Source organism: Cucumis sativus, chromosome 1 (genome assembly GCF_000004075.3).
Source record: "Cucumis sativus cultivar 9930 chromosome 1, Cucumber_9930_V3, whole genome shotgun sequence".
NCBI classification, from domain to species: Eukaryota; Viridiplantae; Streptophyta; class Magnoliopsida; order Cucurbitales; family Cucurbitaceae; genus Cucumis; species Cucumis sativus.
Window position 1 is genome coordinate 25,041,781 of NC_026655.2, and position 20,627 is coordinate 25,062,407.

A 20,627-nucleotide genomic window follows, 5' to 3' on the forward strand; every position below is an offset into this window, starting at 1 on the left:
GAAAATGATACTTGTTCTTTATTTTTATGGTTTTATGCGAGAACTTTTAGTGATGATGTTTCTTTAACAAGTAGAAACTTTTCATCAAAGATGAAAATAAAGAAAAAGTTCAAGGAAGGAACTCACGTAAGGAGTGAAAAGAACTAGTAACCAAACCAAAAAGTAAGGAATTCCCAAAGATACATAAATGAAATAAAACAATGAAAAACCAAGCACCTTAAGGAGATCAGGCACAATAAACCTAGAAATAAATCTCTAAATCTCTAATGCCCAATTGCAGTTGAAGCTAGACAAAGAATATAAAATCAGCAAGTAAAGCATTGCTTATAGAGAGTAATTCAGCTCCCTAACAAACAGAAGAGTTGAATGCTGAGAGGTTTGGGGAGGGACCCTTCGGATGGTTGGTCCCTCATTAGATTTCGGATGGTTTCTATTTTTTCTTTGACTTCGAAGAGCTTTTCTAATTATTATGTAGGTTCTATTTTGCTCAATTGGAACCCGTTATTTTAGTAGGGTTTCTTTTTTCTTTTTTTTTTTTTTGGAAAAGCAAACACACTTTTGATTGGATTAATGAAAAGAGACAAAATCTCAAGAAACGAAGTACAAATTTAGCAGATCAAGAGGTACACCCGGGCATCTCAACTAGGTTGACACCTCCTTAGCACTCTCATCAGATCTAATGTTGAGAATACAAGCGAAATAATACATCCAAAATAGCCAATATCCGAAGTTCTACGAAGATGTCTTTTTGGATGCCCTTGTATTCTTAATTTTTTTTCTCATTGTAAGTTGTTTTGGAAAAAAATTCAGCTCCCTAACCAATGAGAAACTTTTAATGATGAATATATTTTATGCACTGTACTTATGTCATGTGGATCACAGGCATGCGGAGTTCTCCATGCTGTTGAACCGTTAAATTCATTTCTTGCCTCCCTTTGCAAGTTTACAATTAATTTTCCGAGTGAAGTGGAAAAAAAGAGGTATTTAGTTCTATATAAACCAATGTTGCAATTTCAATTTTCTTTCTCGGTTCTCCCATACTCCACATGATAACTGGCATATATTTGATATTTTGAAATTGAAAGCACCCCTGTTCTTAATAACAATAGTAACATGGTTGAGATCAGGATTGAAGTTTAAAGGAGGATGTTTCCCTATTAATTTGTTCTAATAGGATATATTTGATATGTTCCTTTTGTTAGCCTGCTGCGTGTGGGTTTTCACTAACCACGGCCCATTGGTTGTATTTTCAAATATGCTCCTTTGTTCTTATATAAAAAAAAGGAAGAACAAAATCAAGGTTAGGGTTGAGATCAAGGTCGAATTTAAGGTTGGTATTATAATAGAGAGGGATGCATGATTATAATCTTAAGAAATTGATATATTGATTAGACTTGTTGAATGCATAATAATAATAACTAAAGAAGAGAGAACGACAAAATTACCACTAAACTATAGTGGCTAGTTATTTGACTCATGGCTTGATTTTTTAACTTGAGCATTCCCTTAAATTTATTACATTGCTGCAATTAAACCGTACCAATATGATGAGCATGTACATCATGTATCATCTTGGCTTTCCCAAAAGAAGATGTAAGCACCTAATGTAGCCATAGTGGCTATTATATACAGGTATTTCTGCATAATTGGAAAAAGGTTTTTCAGTTTGACCTGATCGAACATTATTTTACAATTATTTTGTACTTTGAAATTAAGGTGGCTCTTTACTATATGTATCTTCCTGCATACGAGTACGTACAGATGGACTGATGCACATGCACGCCCTCACGAATCCTTGACCTTTGATTTTAATGACCGAACTATTCTCATTTGAAAGTGTTACCTGCTAAAACCTATTTTTTTGCAGCATCCTACAGTCTCCTAATTCAAAACGATTGGAGCCCTTCACTGATCAAAGGGATACTGTTGTCCTTACACCCAAGAATGTGCAGGTTTATATCGTCTTTCCACATTCATTTGTTCTCATAAAATACCTTTTTTCATTTTTTTTTTCAGTTGTAATTAAATTATGCCTCCCATACTGAATCTCTTAGTGCAATCAGATATGATAATTAGTCGATTCTCATAGTTTTGCAATTCAGGCCTTGAGGACTCTCTTCAATATTGCTCATCGATTGCACAATGTGTTGGGCCCATCTTGGGTGTTGGTACGTCAACTCTTTTCACTTCTTGTAATTAGATAAACATTATGATAATAAGTGTTAATTTTAGGTCTTGGATACTCTTGCGGCTCTAGATCGAGCAATTCATTCGCCACATGCCATGACTCAGGTATTTTTCATTTTAAATGTATGATTGAGACCGAGTATCTAGTTTTTCCCCCATGAAATGAGTTGAGGCTTGATGATTTTATTGGAACCAGATCAGTTTATAGGTTGCACAACAATTCTTTTTTAACAGAAAACAACACTTTTCATTAAGAGAATGAAAATAGACTAGGACTCAAAGATATAAGATTCCAAAAGGAGGACGAAGGAAAAAGTCAAAACACAAAGAAAATGAAAAACATAAAACGATAAAAACATAGCTGGAGACTGAGAAACACAAACTACCAAGATTATAAAGGCTCAATAGAAACAATCCAGCTGCAATAAATGTCTCAATTGAAATTCTTGCAATTATTATTTTTTTGTATGGGGAGGTCCAAGAGTGAAATATAAAAAATGTGTCAACTTCTTTCCACCCTTAGCTTGGAAAGGATCGCTTTGTGTAAGTTTTCTCCCTTACTATGTATGGATATGAAGTAATTGCTTTGTAAGGATGGCTTTTGTAATTATAGCCTTCTTATGATTGTTAGTAATTGGAGAGCTCTTGTTTAGTTTTGTGGGTGGGAGTTCCCTCTACCCTTGCTCTTAGGCTGTTCTTTTGGCTCTTCTGATGAATATATTACCTTTGTTTCTTATAGAAAGAAAAGATATGAAATAATTGCTTTGTGTTAGAAGGCCACCTTTTTGCTTTGTGTACCCCTCAACGGCCAAAAATTCTTTCCAACATTCCCATTCTCTTTATTCTATGGAGAGATTTTTAACGATTGAATACTTAATGTATCACTCCTGAAAATCTAGTCATCATATCTAGTTGGGGACTATGGTTGCTTCAATGCCAACTAATTAAGGCATTATACTTGTCTGAGGAAATAAAATTGATTAGAAGTGCAAGCTAATTTAGTTAAAATCTCTTCCATCTGAGTTTTGGTTCTCGAGAGGCTCTTTCACAATAAGTGTCTTCCTTGGGCTGATCATTTTGGTTTAGCTGCCTCAAAGTTTCATTTTGGTATTCTCATTCCAAGCATTTTGCAATTTGTTCTATTTGGGATCTATATAATATCTAATTTCTTTATATTGCCCACATAATTTCTATTGTATTCTTAAATTTTTTGCTTTGTATTTTTTCCATTTCTGGAGTCATTGTATTTTTTAGTATTAGACTCTTTTACCATAATGATTTACTTATTTATTATTATTTTACAATTCCAACTAATTTTAAAGAGCTAAGATAATTTGTATTTCCCATGTGCGTAATCAAGAGCAATTTTGTGGCTTATGTGTCTGGTATCATTAGGCAATTCTAACAGTACACCTTTGCCATCATCATCATTAGACAGTTTTGATAACTAATTTGATTAACTAATTATTTGCACCAAAACATATGCGAAGCCACATATTAAACCAATAATTCAAGTGAGACCCATACGAATTTTATTGAAATGTCATTGCTAATGTGTAGAAAGTAAAAAAAATGTCTAAGTGTACTGCTCTTTAAAAGCAGCTGTAGTTTTGTTTGTCTTTACATCATTTTTCTAGTCTTATTTCCTAGTCTCGGCCTATGTTATTTTGCTGAACTTTCATAGTTTTGTACTTTTATTTTCTTTGCTTTGTTCATGCTTAGATATGGGATATGATGTTTTGGTGTCAAGGGGGTGTCAACCTAGTTGAGATGGTTGGTGCACCTTCTCCCCTTGGGGCTTTTTGCTCTATGCTTTATGCTTTATCTTTATTATTTTCAATGTATATACCTCTTGTACTCTGAGATTTTATCATTAATAAAGAAGTTCGTCTCCTTTTAAAAAAAACATGTTTTTGAATGAAACTAGGCGGCTCTGTCTTCATATGCCGACTCTGTTTTTCTTGACCTGCTGTTCATTCATCCAGCGGAAATACTAGTTCAGTAGTCTGTATTGATCCATTTACTACTTATAGCCTATTTGTTGCCTTTTATGTGTATAGGAGGTATCAACTACTGTCCCAAAGCTTACAAGGGAATCGTCTGGCCAATACAGTGACTTTCACATTCTTTCTTCTTTAAATTCTCAGGTAAGTTCTTAGTAAACATAAAGTAATGCTGCTTTTCATAAGTTTCGTGGAACAAGAAGAAACAATGAAATCAAAGCATTTCTTGAAAAGAAAGTAACTTTGAGAGAATTGTTTCCAAACCAGCTAATACAGGTTTTATTGTATGCTTCTCCTAATTGACATCTGTCCTTTTATTTGAAGCTATTTGAGAGCTCAGCACTGATGAACATATCTGCAGTGAATTCCCTTCTTTCAGCATTATGTCAGCTTTCTCATCAATATCTCACCAGTGGTTCAAGTGGTTTTGGATTAGCTTCAAGCCAGAAAATTGGCAGCATCAATTTTTCTGTGGAAAGGATGATATGTATCCTTGTCAATAATCTTCACAGTACGTCAGATCATTGGGTTTTCTGTTTATTGATTAATTGTTTTTTAACATATATGTCCACAATCAATTTTATGTTCATTTAGTGCAAATTTGTCGACTGCCTCAAATATGTTAGTTTGCGTACTAAACTCATGTTAAAACATGTTTAAAATAGGAGCTGTGCCTTTTTAATGCCATTGTGAATCTTCATACCACATTCTTGAAAATATTGGTTCCGTTCTTTCTTTAAATTTCAGTTATACAATCTACCAATTATTACAATAGTTTCCTCCAATTTACATGAATGCATGCTGTATGTTTACGTGATCATTGAAGTTGTAGTAAATTATTTATTTTGGTATCTGGTTAATTGGTCATGTCTTCACTTCTTATTGTGAGAGTTATTGTATGCATTTCTATATTCTATGTTGATAACCCATTCTAACGTTTTAGAGTATTCGGTAGAAGTTAGAACTGACTATTTATTAATTTATATAAAATTACTTCTCAATTTTCTCTATGGTGTAATAAAAAAATTCCATTATTATCCAATCTATATTTGTTCTTTTTGCATCACTTTCTCTCTTATATCATCTTTATATATTTTTTTGTATTTAAACTAGAACAAACTTTTAGTTGATTCAACTTTATTTTTGTAACAATTTATGGTGAACAATTTTTTTTTTTTTCAGATTGTGGGATGAGGGTGTTAAACCTTCTTCTTCGAGTTTGATAGTACCAAACATTATGCCAATTGAGATATGCTTATTTTGGCAATAATTTGTAATTTAGAATCGTATAAAATTTTAAATAATTATCTCAGGGAAAATTTAAATAGTAAGTAACAATATACAAATATCTGAAATAATATCAGAAACAATATCATTACTTTGGTAATTATAACTAAATCACATAAATTTAGTGATTTACCAAAGACTGTAATGGCTTTTTCAAGTTTATTGGAAGGTATCGAACAATAATTTATTTCACATTACAATTAATTTTGCTAAAAGCACAATTGTTGGCAATATTTTAACCAATACAATCATCCCAAACTAAACCTTTATTCTTTTAATCCCAAATTAAGCCTTTAGCCTTAAAAGAAGGCTGAAAAGTTTATGATGAACTTTTCTAATTTTTTATAGTGTTTGGCTACTTAGTCTAAAGTGATTGAGAACACTTAAACGTGGATTAAAGATCTTTTGGAAGGGGCAGTTAAATAGTGTCGTTTCCAATTGTTTATTTTTTTTATATAAAAGATGATTCACTGAAAAATACTTCTCCTGAAATTCATTGCAAACTCTTATAAGTTTCTGATTTTGACATAGTGAATCTTCTTATAATAGGGGTTGAACCACTATGGGATCAAGTTGTTGGCCATTTTGTTGAGGTAACAACATTACGCTTTCTTTGATTCCCATTTTTGAATTAGTTCCATTTTTAACAGTTTTCTAGAATGGTTAGCAGCTTGCCAATAACTCCAATCAGCATGTACGCAATATAGCACTCGATGCTTTGGACCAATCAATCTGCTCAGTTTTAGGTTCAGAGCCATTTCTAGATTTCACCTCGCCTAATCAACATACCTCTCTGAAGGTGGCCATAATTCTCGTCCTGGTTCTTTTCTGTATCATATTGAAAGTGAGAGAGATAACTGATTTTGATTTGAGTCCATTTGGGCGTCTGTTTTAGATTGAAGACAGAGTTGAAAAGCTGAGGTCACTGGAGTGTTCTGTTATATCTCCTCTGCAGTCTTTATATTCTTCTTCTCAAAGCATTGATGTTTGCTCAGGATCGTTAAAGATCCTTCTGCATGTTTTAGAGGTAACTTATGCTACTAAAGTTTTATAAACTCTCTCTTGTGTATTAATGTCTTCCTAGATGATAATATTTTTTTTGAAAAACTCAGAGACATGGAGAAAAGTTACGCTACAGCTGGCCAAATATTCTCGAGCTGTTAAGGTTAGATTTTCACCGATTATTTTAATCCTAAGCGTCATGCTATCATGTTTGGCTGACCTTCTCTAACTACTTGTTTTTAAAGGTCTGTTGCAGATGCTTCTGAGAAAGACCTTGTTGCTCTTGGTTTTCAGGTTAGGAAATGATTCAATGATAACTATTGAGAACAGATCCTCAATATTTTACAGATAAATCTGTCGCTTCCCAATTCTACTATCCAGTTCATGATAGAAATCTTTTGTATAATTTTAATATAATTCCTTTGGCTTTTCTTTTGTAATTTTATTCACAATGAAATTACTTATCAATAAAAATGGATCAAAATGGCTTTTCTGTTCAGTTGTGGATATCTTGCATGTGTACAATACAAGTATTTGATGATACCTTAAGTTCAAGTTGATCTTGGAGAACGTTGTTGTTTCATGCAACTCATCCAGAATTTCTTGCATACCAGCATTGGATATTATCTGGACTTGATTCTTAGTACAACGCTCAATGATCCACAAAAATGTTACGGTTCATTGTTTTTCGTAATAGCTATACAGGAATGGAGAAGAAGATACTAGTGCTTGGTTGTACTGCTTGTACTAGCAATATTTTCTCATGCGAATATTAAATCTCAATTTTTATGAAAGTTATGGTATGGATAGTGTTAGATATTATAATAAATTTATCTTCACCTACTGCCTTAAACTTTTGAGTTGAGTTGGTGATTTAAGATAAAAGGGTATCAGAATTTCGAACCACCTTTCTCCCTCTTCACCTTTGGAAAAAGATTACTTTAAAGCACTTTGGAAAACCAGCAGTCCAAGGAGAATAAATGTCTTGGTTTGGATTATGGCAGTGGGTTCTCTAAACTGTTCCGGAACTATACAAAGGAAGCTTCCCAATACCTGTTTACTGCCTTGAGTGTGCCCCCTTTGCTTGGAAAACAGTGATCTCTTAATACACTTCTTCATTTTCTGTCCCTTCTCACCTAATTGTTGGTTTAGCATATTTTCTATGCTCAAATCAGTTTGGGTCTTTGATGGTTCGTTTAGCACCAATGTGCTCCAATTATTGAGGGGGCCTTATTTATCAAAAAAAAAACCTTTTCTAATTTGGGTTAATTTGATAAAAGCGCTTCTAGCTGAGATTTGGTTTGAACGTAACCAATGCAACGCATCTCCCATGATAAAAAAAAGGGATTGGGTTGACATCGTAGAGATTTCTAAAAGAAACGCAGCGGTTTGGTGTTCTTCAAATGCAGAATTCAAAGATTTATCTATACAGGACTGCCATAATCAAAACCAGACATTTATTCTCCTTGGACTGCTGGTTTTCCAAAGTGCTTTAAAGTAAACTTTTTCCAAAGGTGAAGAGGGAGAAAGGTGCTTTGAAAGGGACTTAACTGAAAAATGGCCTGAAGATTCTAATGACCAAACTCTCCTGTCATCCAAATCCGTTAGACCTTTGTGAGATATGAGTGTTAAAAGACATTGGAAATCTTGAATTTCTTCATCTTTAAGCAATCTTCAAAATAAAGAACATTGTACTTTGAGTTTAATAATAATAAAGAAGCTTATCTCCTTTTCAAAAAAGAGAATAGGTGGTTCAGGGAGGTCCTGTGTTCAAGCTCTAATACCATTTTAAATTACCAATTGACCCAAAAGTTTAAGCTAGTAGGTGAAAGTAAATTTAATGTAATATCCAACGGTTAGAAACGTGGCCTAAAATTTACTGAAGGAGCGCACTTGACCTGAGCTCAATGGTATATATTTTCTCCAAGAGTTGGGCCAACATTAAAATTGCCTAGGAAATAAATTACAATTCTTTGTTTGAGTTTAATCTTTGAGCACTATTTTATCAATGAAAAGTTTTGGATCTTTTTTGTATCTTTTTTTTTTTTCCTTTTCTTTTTAATGAAAACTTAAAAAGGGTAGGAAATATGCTTGAACAAAAGAGATAACTGCCAAGGAAATTCTTAAAGACTCAAAAAGTGCTCACTCAGAAGATTACTCGTTCCTTTTGTTTCTTTGTTTGAAAAGGGAACGAGTCTCTTTTATTAACATAATAATGAGACAAAAGCTCAAAGTACAATAGGATTATACAATGAGCAAAAAAACCTAGGGATCAGTAGACGCATCCAAACATCTCAACTAGGTTGACACCTCTACCTCCTCCACACAGTTGCAAACTAGTAAGAACATATGGGCTTAGGGCAGATAAACGGCCTCTTGCATAATAAGCAATTATAAATGAAAACCATATAAAAAGTCCAAGATCTAGTAGACCAATAACCAGACTGCACAAGAGCACCCTGTAAGTGAGGTATGAAACCAAAAATCTCTGATCCTTGATCAGATTGCTGAAATGAAAATTTCGTTGTTGAGAATTTGATGATGATGATTTTGTTTTTCCTGCATTCTTTAGTTTCACTTTAGGCAATTATATTTGCTTTTGATGCATTACTATCAATTCCATCATCTGCTACTGTTGTTTCTATACCAAATCCATGTCTATGTCCATCTGGTTCATTGGATGGTGTAGTCCATGCCCATCTGCTATTACAGACTGTATTTATCTTCCAATTTCTTATTTTTGTTTTTGGCAAGTTGGTTATTTGAGGTTTTTTCATAACAGCTGGATATTAGTAGTTTTGTGTGATTCATAAAATTAATAGAATTTTTGTGTTTTCTTTTAGAGTTTACGTGTGATCTTGAACGATGGACTTTCCAGCATACCACAAGAATGCCTCCATGTGTAAGAGGGATTCTACTTGGAGTTCTTATTCATTTAAACAGTTTCCAATTTCACTCTGTTCTCTTCTAAGGATTATAATGTGTGCTACACTTTTCACATGTGTTCATGCAATTATAGTTTTCACAATTATGACTTTTCTTCAAAGAATTGTGTATTTGTGCTCTGTTTCATGATGATTCTCTGCTTTGGCATACAGTAATTATTTCTTGCATCAAGATGCTTTATTAAGCTTTTCCTTTCTATTCTTCCCGAGTGTAGAATTAAGAATATTTAGCATCCTTGTTCCTTTAGAAGTAAAACAAATCTGAAATCCACTGGCTTAATTGGAATAATCGCTGGTGTTTGTCCACAAGGACCAATTTAACGCAGGAGCTACTTCCTCTAGTTGATCTGGACATGCATAAAAACAAAAGTCAAAACTTCAGCTACTAGCATCATGATTATGCATTTAGTTGTAGTCTCAGATAATCTTACTTCGATATCAATTTGGATATTGCAGATGTGTTGATGTGACGGGAGCATACAGTGCTCAAAAAACAGAGTTAAATATAAGCTTAACAGCAATAGGGCTTTTGTGGACTATAACTGATTTTATTGTGAAGAGGCTTCTACATGATCATGTGGGCAAGAAGGATGCAAGTAGCTTCCCTGGTAAATTCATAAACGGTTTCTAGCTTCTGTCATTAGCTGTTTGAAGTGCTAACCTTTTCTGTTGCTAAAATGATCTGAAAAACAGAGGTGGCTTTTGCCCCAAAACAAGTTAATGTTGAAAGGTTTGAAGAACAGATGGTTGAGGTGTCCAATCACGCTGATACCTCTCCACTCACAAAGATAGTTGATAGCAACAAGTTGCTGTTTTCCGTTTTCTCATTGCTTCACAAGCTTGGAGCTGATGATAGACCTGAGGTAAAATAATATGGGAATATATGCCCCACGGTCTTCATTTTGTCAATCTTGATGTGTTATATGTAGAATTAACTACGGTTCCTATGAATTTTAAGTTCAATATCAGCACATTTATATGCCTCCAGGTTCGAAATTCAGCTATCAGGACGCTCTTCCAGAGTCTTGGAAGTCACGGTCAAAAGCTTTCAGAAAACATTTGGGGGACATGTCTTTGGGATTACGTTTTTCCCATCTTAGACCATGCTTCCCACATGGTAACTTTGATGTGATAACATAACTACTCTTACCGTTTGCTGATTTTTCTGCTGATGGACTTTGAACTTCTTGTTTTGAAGGCTGCAACCTCATCCAAAGATGAATGGCAGGGGAAAGAACTGGGAACTCATGGTGGAAAGGCGGTTCATATGCTTATACATCACTCGTCCGTACTAATCTTGATTCTTGCCAAATATAGTCACTTATTTTCTAGTTTGTTACCTCTCTGATTCTAAATTAGATGAAACTATTGTATGTTATTTTCTCACACTATATGTGTTTGCAGTCGTAATACTGCTCAAAAACAGTGGGACGAAACGCTGGTTCTGGTGCTTTCTGGAATAGCACGTATTTTGCGATCTTTTTTCCCATTCCTTAGAAGCTTAACAAACTTTTGGTCTGGTAGGTCAATGGTGAATGTTTTTGCTTGATTGCATCAATTTTCTTATTTTCTTGTTTGTGCATCTGTCATATTGTTTAATACATCTTTAGTTGTTTTTCATTGGTTGTTTATAACAACGTTTCCTGCTTCTCATACTGCAGGATGGGAATCTTTGATTCTTTTTGTGAAGAATAGTATTCTAAATGGCAGTAAAGAGGTAGCACTTGCAGCAATAAATTGTCTACAGACAACAGTTGTTTCCCATTCTCCCAAGGTAATCACCATTGATCAGAGAAATTTTCTTTCATATGCATGTTTCCGTTAGAATATACTGATAACAAAATTCATACTCTCCAAATAAATGATTATGTGTGGCCTGAATCATCTTTAATTTTTAACTTTTGGAACAGGGGAACTTGCCAATGACTTACCTTGTTTCAGTACTTAATGTCTATGAGCTTGTTCTTCAAAAGTCACCACACTACAGTGGTAATGCTGCTAGCAAAGTGAAGCAGGAAATTTTGCACGGTCTTGGTAATGATTTACTTGTGATGTATATCTAAAACTATATTTTACATATATTTATATCTCCTATTGACGTAAAGTGTTTGAAATAATTCCTAAACTTGTGTAAGGGACTTCCTTACAATATCGGTATTATTGAATAGAAAACTTTCCTTAAAGCAATACGCTCCTTTCTCTCTATGATAAAATTCTACTAAGGAAAAAAATGGAAAATAACAAACTCCCTACCCACTGATATCTTCGACTTCCCCTTCAACATTTCCTCTGCCACCTCATGGTCCCCACTTCCCAATTACAAATCTCCTTTCATATTCCTCACTCCTATGCACTAACTACCATCCACGATTACTTTCTTACCTCTCCTACTATATTGATGGGTTATTGGTGGGCTGGCAAATTGTAAATCAAATATGGAAGCTGACATTATCATGTCGCTTGTAAGATTCAGAATAAGAACAGGGAGATTATATAGTTTTGTCTATTTATCGTTAACATGTCTATCTCTGTTAATCTGCTTGCAGGAGAACTATATGTGCAAGCACAAATGATGTTTGACAACCAGATGTACACACAATTGCTCTCAGTTGTTGATTTGGCCATTAAGCAAGCAATAATCACTAACGAGAACTTTGAAACTGAATTTGTAAGTTTATCTTGCCCTATTTTTTTCTTGTTCAATTTAAAGAAAAGCACTCTGTGTAAGTTATTTTTTGTTTTTACTATTCGTTCATATGTTCTATCACTCCCAATTTTGGGGGATTGGGATAGTGTATATTATCCTGAACTTGATTGCTGAAGTGAAGAATTTAGTGATATTGCTTGGAAACATCATGATTCAGTTTGAGACAGGAGGATTAAGATTATGTCAGATGAGATTCTATGTTTTGGAGCTAGAGGTTAGCATATGGACGAATGGGAATATTAAAGTTAATCATTCTAGAAATAAAAGGAAGGAAATTACATTATCATTATCCAACCAAAGTGCCGATTCTGAACTTTAGCTCCAAAACAAAATCTCTTTCAACAGGCAGTCATAACATTATCATTGTTCACCAAACTAAGTCCTTGAATAATCTCACAGAACTAATCGCTTAATCATACAATGTAAGGAAACTTGTGTTAGCCACCTACGTAGCATTTAATATCTGATAAGTCTCCTTGAAATCCAAATGTTGTATGGTCAAATAGGTTGTTCCGTGAGAATATGCACATAATTTGATCTGGACACTTAAAGTATGGATATTTTGAAAATAGAAAAAAAGAAAAAAGAAAACAAAAATGCGAACAGCCACTTCTACATTTGGATTGATATTCGGCCCAATTATATGAGGTGGAGTTTGATTTAGCATCATGAATGAAACTGCGACGTATTGTTTGATTCAAATTTTCACTTCCTTGTTACCATTTAGGAAGAAGTCTTGGTTTTGAGGAATGGAATGATCCAGTTAAAGAAGCAAAATTAGATGACTATGATGACGATTATTACATTCACTGTTCGAGCATCCAAATAATGAATTACCAAGCCTTGAAGGGGCTAGAATATGCAGATGAATGGGGGTCTAAATTAAAGTCCGATTAGCATTATAAATTGCATTTTGATTTTAATGCAAATTTTGTTCTCTCCCTTGACATGAAAGTGACTTTCGTAGTTGTAGCCATCTGGGTTAATTTTCTGTTGTACTTGTGAAACGTTTCTACAAGATGTAAAGAACATGATAGCAGTTTGTTGATTTCCTTAAAAATGCTGATACATTCTCTTTTTCTCTAGGGGCATGTCCCCCCTGAGCTACGAACAATCCTGGAGATATTACCACTTTTACGTCCAACTGATGCTATCTCTTCCATGTGGCTGATTCTGCTGCGTGAATTCTTGCAATATCTTCCAAGATCAGGATCTCCATCAATCCATGAAAATGATGCGGATCAAACAAGCACTAGTTATCTTGTTCAAGGTATATTTAAATTTGTTTGGTGCAATTCCTAGGTTTTTCCATGACCTCTTATAAGTTGTGTACTTGTATTTATTTCAGCAAATCAGGGGAGGCTAAGGAACGAAAGGCATCCTAGAGCTGCTTCTGCGACCTCTAACCATGAAGCTTCTCAGTCTGTGACTCCAGGATCAGCAGTTGCACCAGTTGGCATTCAAAATGTTCTGTTTGCAGAAAAGCTTGTTCCTGCTTTGGTTGAGCTTTTCCTTCAGGCACCAATGGTTGAAAAATGTATTATATGCCCCGAAATTATCCAGAGTCTTGGAAGGTACAGATTTTTACTTTCTTTCACTCAACTTCTTGAAAATGTGGCCTTGTAGAATGTAGGTAAGATAGTTTGCTGGAGGATAGGTGTGAGTCCATTCTGTGAATTTGTAGAGAATGAAGAAACATGGACATGGGACTGAAATCGATGGCTTGTCACCAAACCTGTATTAATCATGTAATGCTGTCCAACTCCAAAATATTTGAAAAAACGTCTGAAGCAACTTAACTTTCTTGGGAATGATTTTCCTTTCTAGTTGATGTTTTACTTTCTTACTATAGGAAAAAAAAATCAATTTATACCTCTAAACTTTGGAGGTTGTTTCCATTAAAACCTCAAACCAATAATTGTATCAATCTAAAGCTAACCTTTTATAACTAAATCAATTCAGACCCTCTGATAGTGATTTGTAATTGCTTACTATTAGATTTCATTTAAAACCAGCTCAAAATCCTCGTGCTATAACTATTCTTCATCCAAAAAATTTTCAGTAACAATAATTATTATCACATAATTCTTCCTAAATAAGTAAAGCAAATAGAAGAAGATAAGAAGATGAAACGTTACTCACATTAATGAAAACCTCTACCATCCATTTGATTCTAACCATTTCTCTAATATTAGGACAATCTTACTTGAACAAGACCTATCCATACTTTCATAGGTTTTACAACTGTCATTGAGTTCTAAGGAGACAAGAACCAAAGTCTGGTGGATGAATTACTGCCTTGTGGCTACTGCATGATTAACGCTAACGGGTCTTGGTCCAGCAGCTGTAGAGGATCGTTCTTGACAGGCTCTAACCTGCTGGGATGGCCACAAGGCTGTCTGACAGACTTCAAAAGAAAAAACTCTAATGTTGGGTTAATTCTTGCATTTAAAAAGTCTTATACACTCATAAAAGCCATTTATGAATAACTTCAAAATGGAATTGAAACAGGGGTCTAAATTGATTCACTTGAATTAAAAGAACTATAATTAATTAAAATTTACTATTTTTCATCACCATTAAAATTAATTTTACAATTCCACATCATAATTAGTTTCAATTAATTAATGCCTATTAATTGATCTAAAATAATACATTTCTTTACAACGATATTTCACCCAAAACCTTGGGAGTGAAAAGGTATTTTTCCCTTTCTATTTTAGTTCGTGATACATGTCTTTACAATGATGAGCAACGGAAAGTTTTCTCTTTTAGGTGTATGACAACAAGAAGAGAGCATCCCGATGGTGCACTTTGGAGATTGGCTGTCGAAGGTTTTAATCAAATACTTTCTGATGACGTGAAAAACTTAACTACGAATGTTCTAACAGAGACATGTACTAGCAAACCAGCAAGAACTCGAATATGGAAGGAAGTTGCGGATGTTTATGAATTTTTCCTTGTGGGATATTGTGGACGAGCTATATCCAGTTCACTCCCATCTGGGTCAATGGAAGCTAATGAGAGTCTCGAGATGACTCTCTTGAACATTCTGGGTGACAAGATTCTTAAATCACCACTTGATGCACCTCATGATGTAATTTTCTCGAGCTGGCTTGGTTCTAGCATAGTGCAATCTTATCAGTTAACTTTTTAAACGCATTGACAAGATTCTAGCCGTAGATATTGATATTGGATATTTTGCCCGACCCCAACAGAATAGGCAATAAAATAATTTGGAGCTTTTTCTTTTGTTATTTAACATGAATTTTACTGCAATGTCTGCACACACACGTTATTTTGGATTATATGCTTGCCCATGACGCTTTCCTTGTTAACATTTACGCAATCAACCTCGTTGCCTACATCTATCATTTCTAGTTTTAGGCTTTTTTTCATCAGCACATTGGTTCCTGCACATTTTTCTTAATATTTCATTTTGATTCACTGGTTAATAGACCATCCTTTTCTTGTACCAGATTTTATTTATTCATTTAATTTTTTTGGTCAGAGTTTAACTATGCATCGTTCATAGTTAATAAAGAGTTTCTAATCGGATATGAGAACTTTCACGTCATTTGTCAGACACTGAATTTATGTACAATATCATCTTGTAAAGCAACCTTGGCAGTTGCTCATTTCTTTATAATTTTCTAATTTTCTATTACCTCCCAACATCATAACTCATAGGTTATCCAAAGATTAGTTTCCACATTGGACCGATGTGCATCACGAACTTGCTCATTGCCTGTTGAGACGGTAGAGCTGATGCCCATCCACTGTAGCAGATTTTCCTTGACCTGTTTGCAGAAGTTGTTTTCTTTAAGCAGGTATTCTATGGAAATCATCGCCTTATGTCTGATTTTGATTTTTTAACATTTATGTGAAGATGGTCTTTATGTGTGGAAAATCTTACGATCATCTTGTCTGTGAAACTGCCATGGGCAAAACAACATGCTGGGATCTGCATGATCGATGTCTGATTAGAAAAGGACATGGTTTCAAAATCAACTTCAGCATATTTCTAAATGTGGTCTGCACCATTCAGCAACCATTTTCTTTATTTTTTTTTGTAATGCTAAATCATTGCAGAAGCATAAAGATGCATTCATGTGTTTCAGGAGGAGAATAATGCTTTCTAGTTCTTTAATCTCATGTTTCTTCAGTTACAAACTAATATTTTTCATCTTTATCAGCTACGACAATGAAGATGGTAAATGGAGTTTGACAAGATGTGAAGTCAGCAAAATCTCAATCTTGTTACTCGTGACGAGGTGCCAATCCATCTTGAACAGGTTTCTGATCGATGAGAATTACCTAGGTGCGTAATTTTGTTTACCTCTGTCATCAGGAATAAATTAAAATGAATATCTTTTTATTCTATTGGTGAGTATTGAGCTACTCTTCACTAATTCTTCTGAATTTTACTATTACAAGCAGGTGAACGCCCATTGCCTGCAGCAAGGCTTGATGAAATTATTTATATCCTACAAGAACTAGCTCGTCTCAAAATCCATTTCGATACTGCCTCAGTTCTTCCTTTGCCATCGCATTTAAATATTGTCTCAAACAAGGAGAATCATGATCGACGTCCTCACCTACTCATTTTATTTCCTTCCTTCTGTGAGCTTGTCATCTCAAGGTAAACAAAAATAGACATATCTTGAAAGAAGCAATAATCACCATCCAGTTTTAATATTGTTTAAGATTAAAAGTCCATAGTCAAGGAGAGAAGTCGTTTGGCAATTTCAATAAGTGTAAACTTGAAACCTTATATCTTGATTTTGGACTTGGTTAACTATATTACAATCCGTGTCCAGTAGATGGTCGATATTAGAAATGACAAGATCGGAGTCCTTAACAATCTAATGCCATGGCATAAGAAAAGAGCAAGCAACCCTTTGACAGTACACGTTCCGGTTGGGATATATGTATATAAAATTAGTGGTGGATAGTGTTGTAGTAAATGAAAGAGGATCATAGGACGCAGAAGAAAATCTGTTTAAATTGATTCCAGGAATTACAGATCTTTATGAAATACTGAAATTTGAGTTTCTATGTTCTGTTTGTTTTTTTTCTCCATGAAATGGGAAATGCTAAAGCGAATATGCATGAATGATATTAATAACTTAATTTATTTTTTATTCTTAAAGTTTTATTTATTTATTTATTGGTGTACAGAGAAACAAGGGTGAGGGAATTGGTCCAAGTACTTCTTAAACTCATCACCACGGAATTGACCCTGGATAAGGTTAGCTTAGCCAATTGAGTTGTCAAACAATTATTTTTGTTCTTCTTCTTCATACTATTCTTAGAGTAGCTTTTGCTGTGATGAGTGTTTATGTAAAAAGTTATTGCGATTCCGCTTATACACATCTTGTTCAAGCATATTTATCTTTTTCTTAACTATAGCTTTTATTGATGTTATTTATGCTATTTTTTGTTTTTAGGCTTAAAAGAGTAACATTTATTTTATTTTTCTCGTACCTCCCAAGTTGATTTGGTCCTTCACTTCGTGTAAACATACTTTTTTTGTTTTTGTTGATAAATACCGTACTGTTATTATCACGAATTTGACATCCACCATATATGTGCATACTTCCAAAAAACTTGTATATAAGACCCTGAAATAAGCAGTGAACAGTTTTCTTCTTATTGGTATTCATGATAGGGTTCGATTGGATAAGTGTATTGGAGACTGGCTAGATTCGACTTGTTCCAAACATCTTTTAGAATCCCCTTGCTCTTTAACATCCTTCAAATCATACAAAATATCATTATATTATTTCTCTCCACACTGTTTTATTCTCGTTCGTAGACTTGTTTTAGACATGAATTTCATTTTCATAATCACTTTCTTTTTCAAAAAAAGCTTTAAATTCTTTTGTTTTTGTTAACAAAACTATTCCAAGTTCTTTAGTTGGAATCATCAATAAGGAGTAGTAGTTACTGTCACCAATAATAATCTTGCTCTCGAAGAAACAAGGTCGTGGAAATTTCGATGTATACCATACATCTCATGGCTTTACTTTAAAGAGCTTTTAGATTTAATATTCGACCAATTCAAACTTTTTTACTGTGTCATTTTAAAAATTTTGAAATATTTTAATAACATCATTTTTTTAGTTTTAACTCTATTGATGCTATTTATTATTTTTAGTTGATATTCGTTACTTTTAATGTTTTCTCAGTTAAGAAATTCATTTAGACATTCTCCTTCAGATTTCATTTCTCTTTCTTTATTGATCCTTAACTTAAAATTGATAACTGTCAGTGTATCAATCAAATATATTAGTGTTCATTGATATTATAGAAATTCGGATTCTTCCCACAAAACTCGTTTGTGTATATGTTATAGATATAGTATATATATCATGAGTACGTAGCTTAATATATGCTAATATTAGATACATTATTAGTATACAACATCGGTAATATTACTCTTGTACATTAATAATATAATTATAGTGTTGAGAGAAAAGCTAGTACTAATATTTCAAGTATCAACATTATATTTAAACTGTACAATGTTATATATATAAAAAAACATTACAAGTAAAGGACTCGGTAAACATTTTAGACATTTATCAACTTTGAAATTTGCAATTTGGTGAAAACTGAGACATTTTGCACAATTTTAAATTTTACAATTCTGGCTGAAATTATCCTATCCTAATGTATTCTATACGGTAATTTCCGCAACAAAACCCAAGAGAAGCAAAAAGAAAATTATATATTCGAAGGTTAGAAGACAAATTCTTACCCAAAATTAAATTGGAGAAGAATATTACAACATAAATTTAGAACGTAGAATTAAAATTAATCAAACATCCAAACACCAATAGTAGTAAATAAAATAAAATAGTGATTAATTAAGAGGAAAAACATCCAACTCACTGTTTTGGAAGGGAAAAGGAAGGATCAAAAACAGATTTATATATACACATAAAACAAAACGAATTGATCCTACTTATTGCTGTAGTTGCTTTGGTTGAGCCTCGCGGCGGCGGCAATGGAGGCGGCAACACCGGTGGGATGTGTAGTGAGATAAGGGTCATTTCGCATCTCAGCTCCGGTCACCCCCTCTGCGTCCCGTCGAGTTGCTGGTTTATCCGCCGACAACTTTGTTCGAGCATCCTATTGGCAATAAACAAATCAAAACATTGTAGTGATCAATTCAAACTATATACTTGAATCCTCCAAACCTTACTCTAAATCCTAAAGATCAACCATGTGAATTTAACATTCTTTTTGTTAAAAAGAACTTTGTACAATGGGAGGTTTCAACCTCAAATTTGAAACTAGACTTAAAGAAACCAGTTTTATATGTTCATTGTAAACAGTAAAGAAGTAAAATTGGAATTGTATGTACCTTCAGAACGTCAGCAAGTTTGGTCTTGTCCTCATCTTGTGTTACTCGAGCATTCATAGTTGCGGCCGACTGTGCAGTGGCAGCAATGCCTCCCGGAGCTATATTCATTCGCCCAGTTGCTCGCACCTCTGCCGCCTGGATTGCAGCGGCATCACTCCATTCCACTATCTTCTCCCCCACTGTTAAAGCGGTTGCTTCCAATGCTTCGCCGATCGTTATTCCTCCTCCTCCCTCTTCGTGAGGATTCAATGTCGACAATGGTCCAATAGGAACCCTCTCTCTATGTTCCGTCACAACCTCCTATTCATTCATTCGAAAAGACCCAATTTGTCACATAAATCACAATATTACATTACTTTTAAGCAAGGTGAGAACATATAGCTCAATGAAAATTGGAACGTACCTCAAATCAAATATCCTTATCGATTGTACCCCAAAAATAATCTATACTATATTAGAAGGCTAAGAAATTTTGACTATCTTCTTTGTTCTAAACCTTTTATTTGCCTTCAATCTTCTCATCCTTGAGAGGGACAGACAAACAAAATTTACCACAGTGATCGATAAGAACGTTAAAAAGCTGATTAGAACATATGGGAAATATTTAGCAAGATGACATTTTCAAACATTCAACAAAAGTTGGAGTCTTGGAGATATATATTACACACACACACACACATACAATCATAGTTGAATAATATTTAATCACGTCAACCAAACAAACGTATGCTTATCTTACGTCATTTATGTAATTTCCAACAACAATAATAACATAATACCTGTGCACCAACTAAATCTGTGTTCGTGATTACGTCTTCAGCAACGATTTGATCACCAACATCTTTGCCGCGACCAACAAGGCCAGCCCTCTCATTTTTTGCGGCAGCAGATTGTATCGTGGCAGCAGCACCGCCATGCAGCGTCTTCCCGAGTAGGACAGTCTCTGCGGCCTGAAGAGCCGCAGCATCCTCCGGCGTCACCGGTTTGTTAGCCAGGTCGCCCTCAACATGAGGGAAAACGTCACCGTACTTGATCGGCTCCTCCAGCTGATCACAGCAGGCGGGTTTCCGGGGCTGTTGTTGGCTCATGTCGATGATGTTCCCAAAATAGTAATAATATAACGT

At 34.3% G+C, this 20,627-nt stretch overlaps 2 protein-coding genes and 1 non-coding gene across 4 annotated transcripts in view; 2 read left to right on the plus strand and 1 right to left on the minus strand.

The window, feature by feature from the left end:
• Window positions 1-17,717, plus strand: part of LOC101218514 (protein MON2 homolog) — a 42,028-nt gene extending 24,311 nt beyond the window's left edge. For both annotated transcript variants that reach the window (XM_011661640.2, XM_031884155.1), the window contains 27 exons: window positions 883-980; window positions 1,868-1,952; window positions 2,103-2,168; window positions 2,233-2,292; window positions 4,248-4,334; window positions 4,515-4,701; window positions 6,027-6,070; window positions 6,148-6,276; window positions 6,373-6,504; window positions 6,590-6,642; window positions 6,725-6,773; window positions 9,323-9,381; window positions 9,881-10,032; window positions 10,118-10,287; window positions 10,413-10,541; window positions 10,623-10,708; window positions 10,829-10,944; window positions 11,086-11,198; window positions 11,335-11,458; window positions 11,971-12,092; window positions 13,218-13,401; window positions 13,480-13,705; window positions 14,907-15,228; window positions 15,822-15,961; window positions 16,328-16,452; window positions 16,572-16,773; window positions 17,313-17,717. In XM_011661640.2, coding sequence (XP_011659942.1) covers window positions 883-980; window positions 1,868-1,952; window positions 2,103-2,168; window positions 2,233-2,292; window positions 4,248-4,334; window positions 4,515-4,701; window positions 6,027-6,070; window positions 6,148-6,276; window positions 6,373-6,504; window positions 6,590-6,642; window positions 6,725-6,773; window positions 9,323-9,381; window positions 9,881-10,032; window positions 10,118-10,287; window positions 10,413-10,541; window positions 10,623-10,708; window positions 10,829-10,944; window positions 11,086-11,198; window positions 11,335-11,458; window positions 11,971-12,092; window positions 13,218-13,401; window positions 13,480-13,705; window positions 14,907-15,228; window positions 15,822-15,961; window positions 16,328-16,452; window positions 16,572-16,773; window positions 17,313-17,400 — 3,348 coding nt within the window. In that variant the 3' untranslated portion in view covers window positions 17,401-17,717. The remainder of the gene's footprint in view (window positions 1-882; window positions 981-1,867; window positions 1,953-2,102; window positions 2,169-2,232; window positions 2,293-4,247; window positions 4,335-4,514; window positions 4,702-6,026; window positions 6,071-6,147; window positions 6,277-6,372; window positions 6,505-6,589; window positions 6,643-6,724; window positions 6,774-9,322; window positions 9,382-9,880; window positions 10,033-10,117; window positions 10,288-10,412; window positions 10,542-10,622; window positions 10,709-10,828; window positions 10,945-11,085; window positions 11,199-11,334; window positions 11,459-11,970; window positions 12,093-13,217; window positions 13,402-13,479; window positions 13,706-14,906; window positions 15,229-15,821; window positions 15,962-16,327; window positions 16,453-16,571; window positions 16,774-17,312) is intronic.
• On the plus strand, window positions 14,328-14,540 carry LOC116401875. Its single transcript, XR_004214278.1, has one exon. It is a non-coding gene; the product is annotated as a small nucleolar RNA U3 (small nucleolar RNA).
• Window positions 17,718-18,918: 1,201 nt separating the features above from the next.
• LOC101214216 (late embryogenesis abundant protein D-34) lies at window positions 18,919-20,591 on the minus strand. The gene is made up of 3 exons (XM_004135753.3): window positions 20,283-20,591; window positions 19,504-19,803; window positions 18,919-19,268 (listed from the first exon to the last, which is right to left on the minus strand). The coding sequence occupies exons 1-3, from the start codon at window positions 20,589-20,591 to the stop codon at window positions 19,098-19,100; spliced, it is 780 nt and encodes a 259-aa protein (XP_004135801.1). The 3' UTR covers window positions 18,919-19,097.
• Window positions 20,592-20,627: the final 36 nt, after the last annotated feature.

Excerpts from the sequence above, each read along its gene's own strand:
- LOC101214216 (XM_004135753.3), bottom strand. The coding sequence starts at position 20,591 with ATGAGCCAACAACAGCCCCGGAAACCCGCCTGCTGTGATCAGCTGGAG. Across the intron at positions 19,804-20,282 it reads CAGATTTAGTTGGTGCACAG|GAGGTTGTGACGGAACATAG; the intron begins GTATTATGTTAT and ends ATGAATGAATAG. Across the intron at positions 19,269-19,503 it reads AACTTGCTGACGTTCTGAAG|GATGCTCGAACAAAGTTGTC; the intron begins GTACATACAATT and ends TATTGCCAATAG.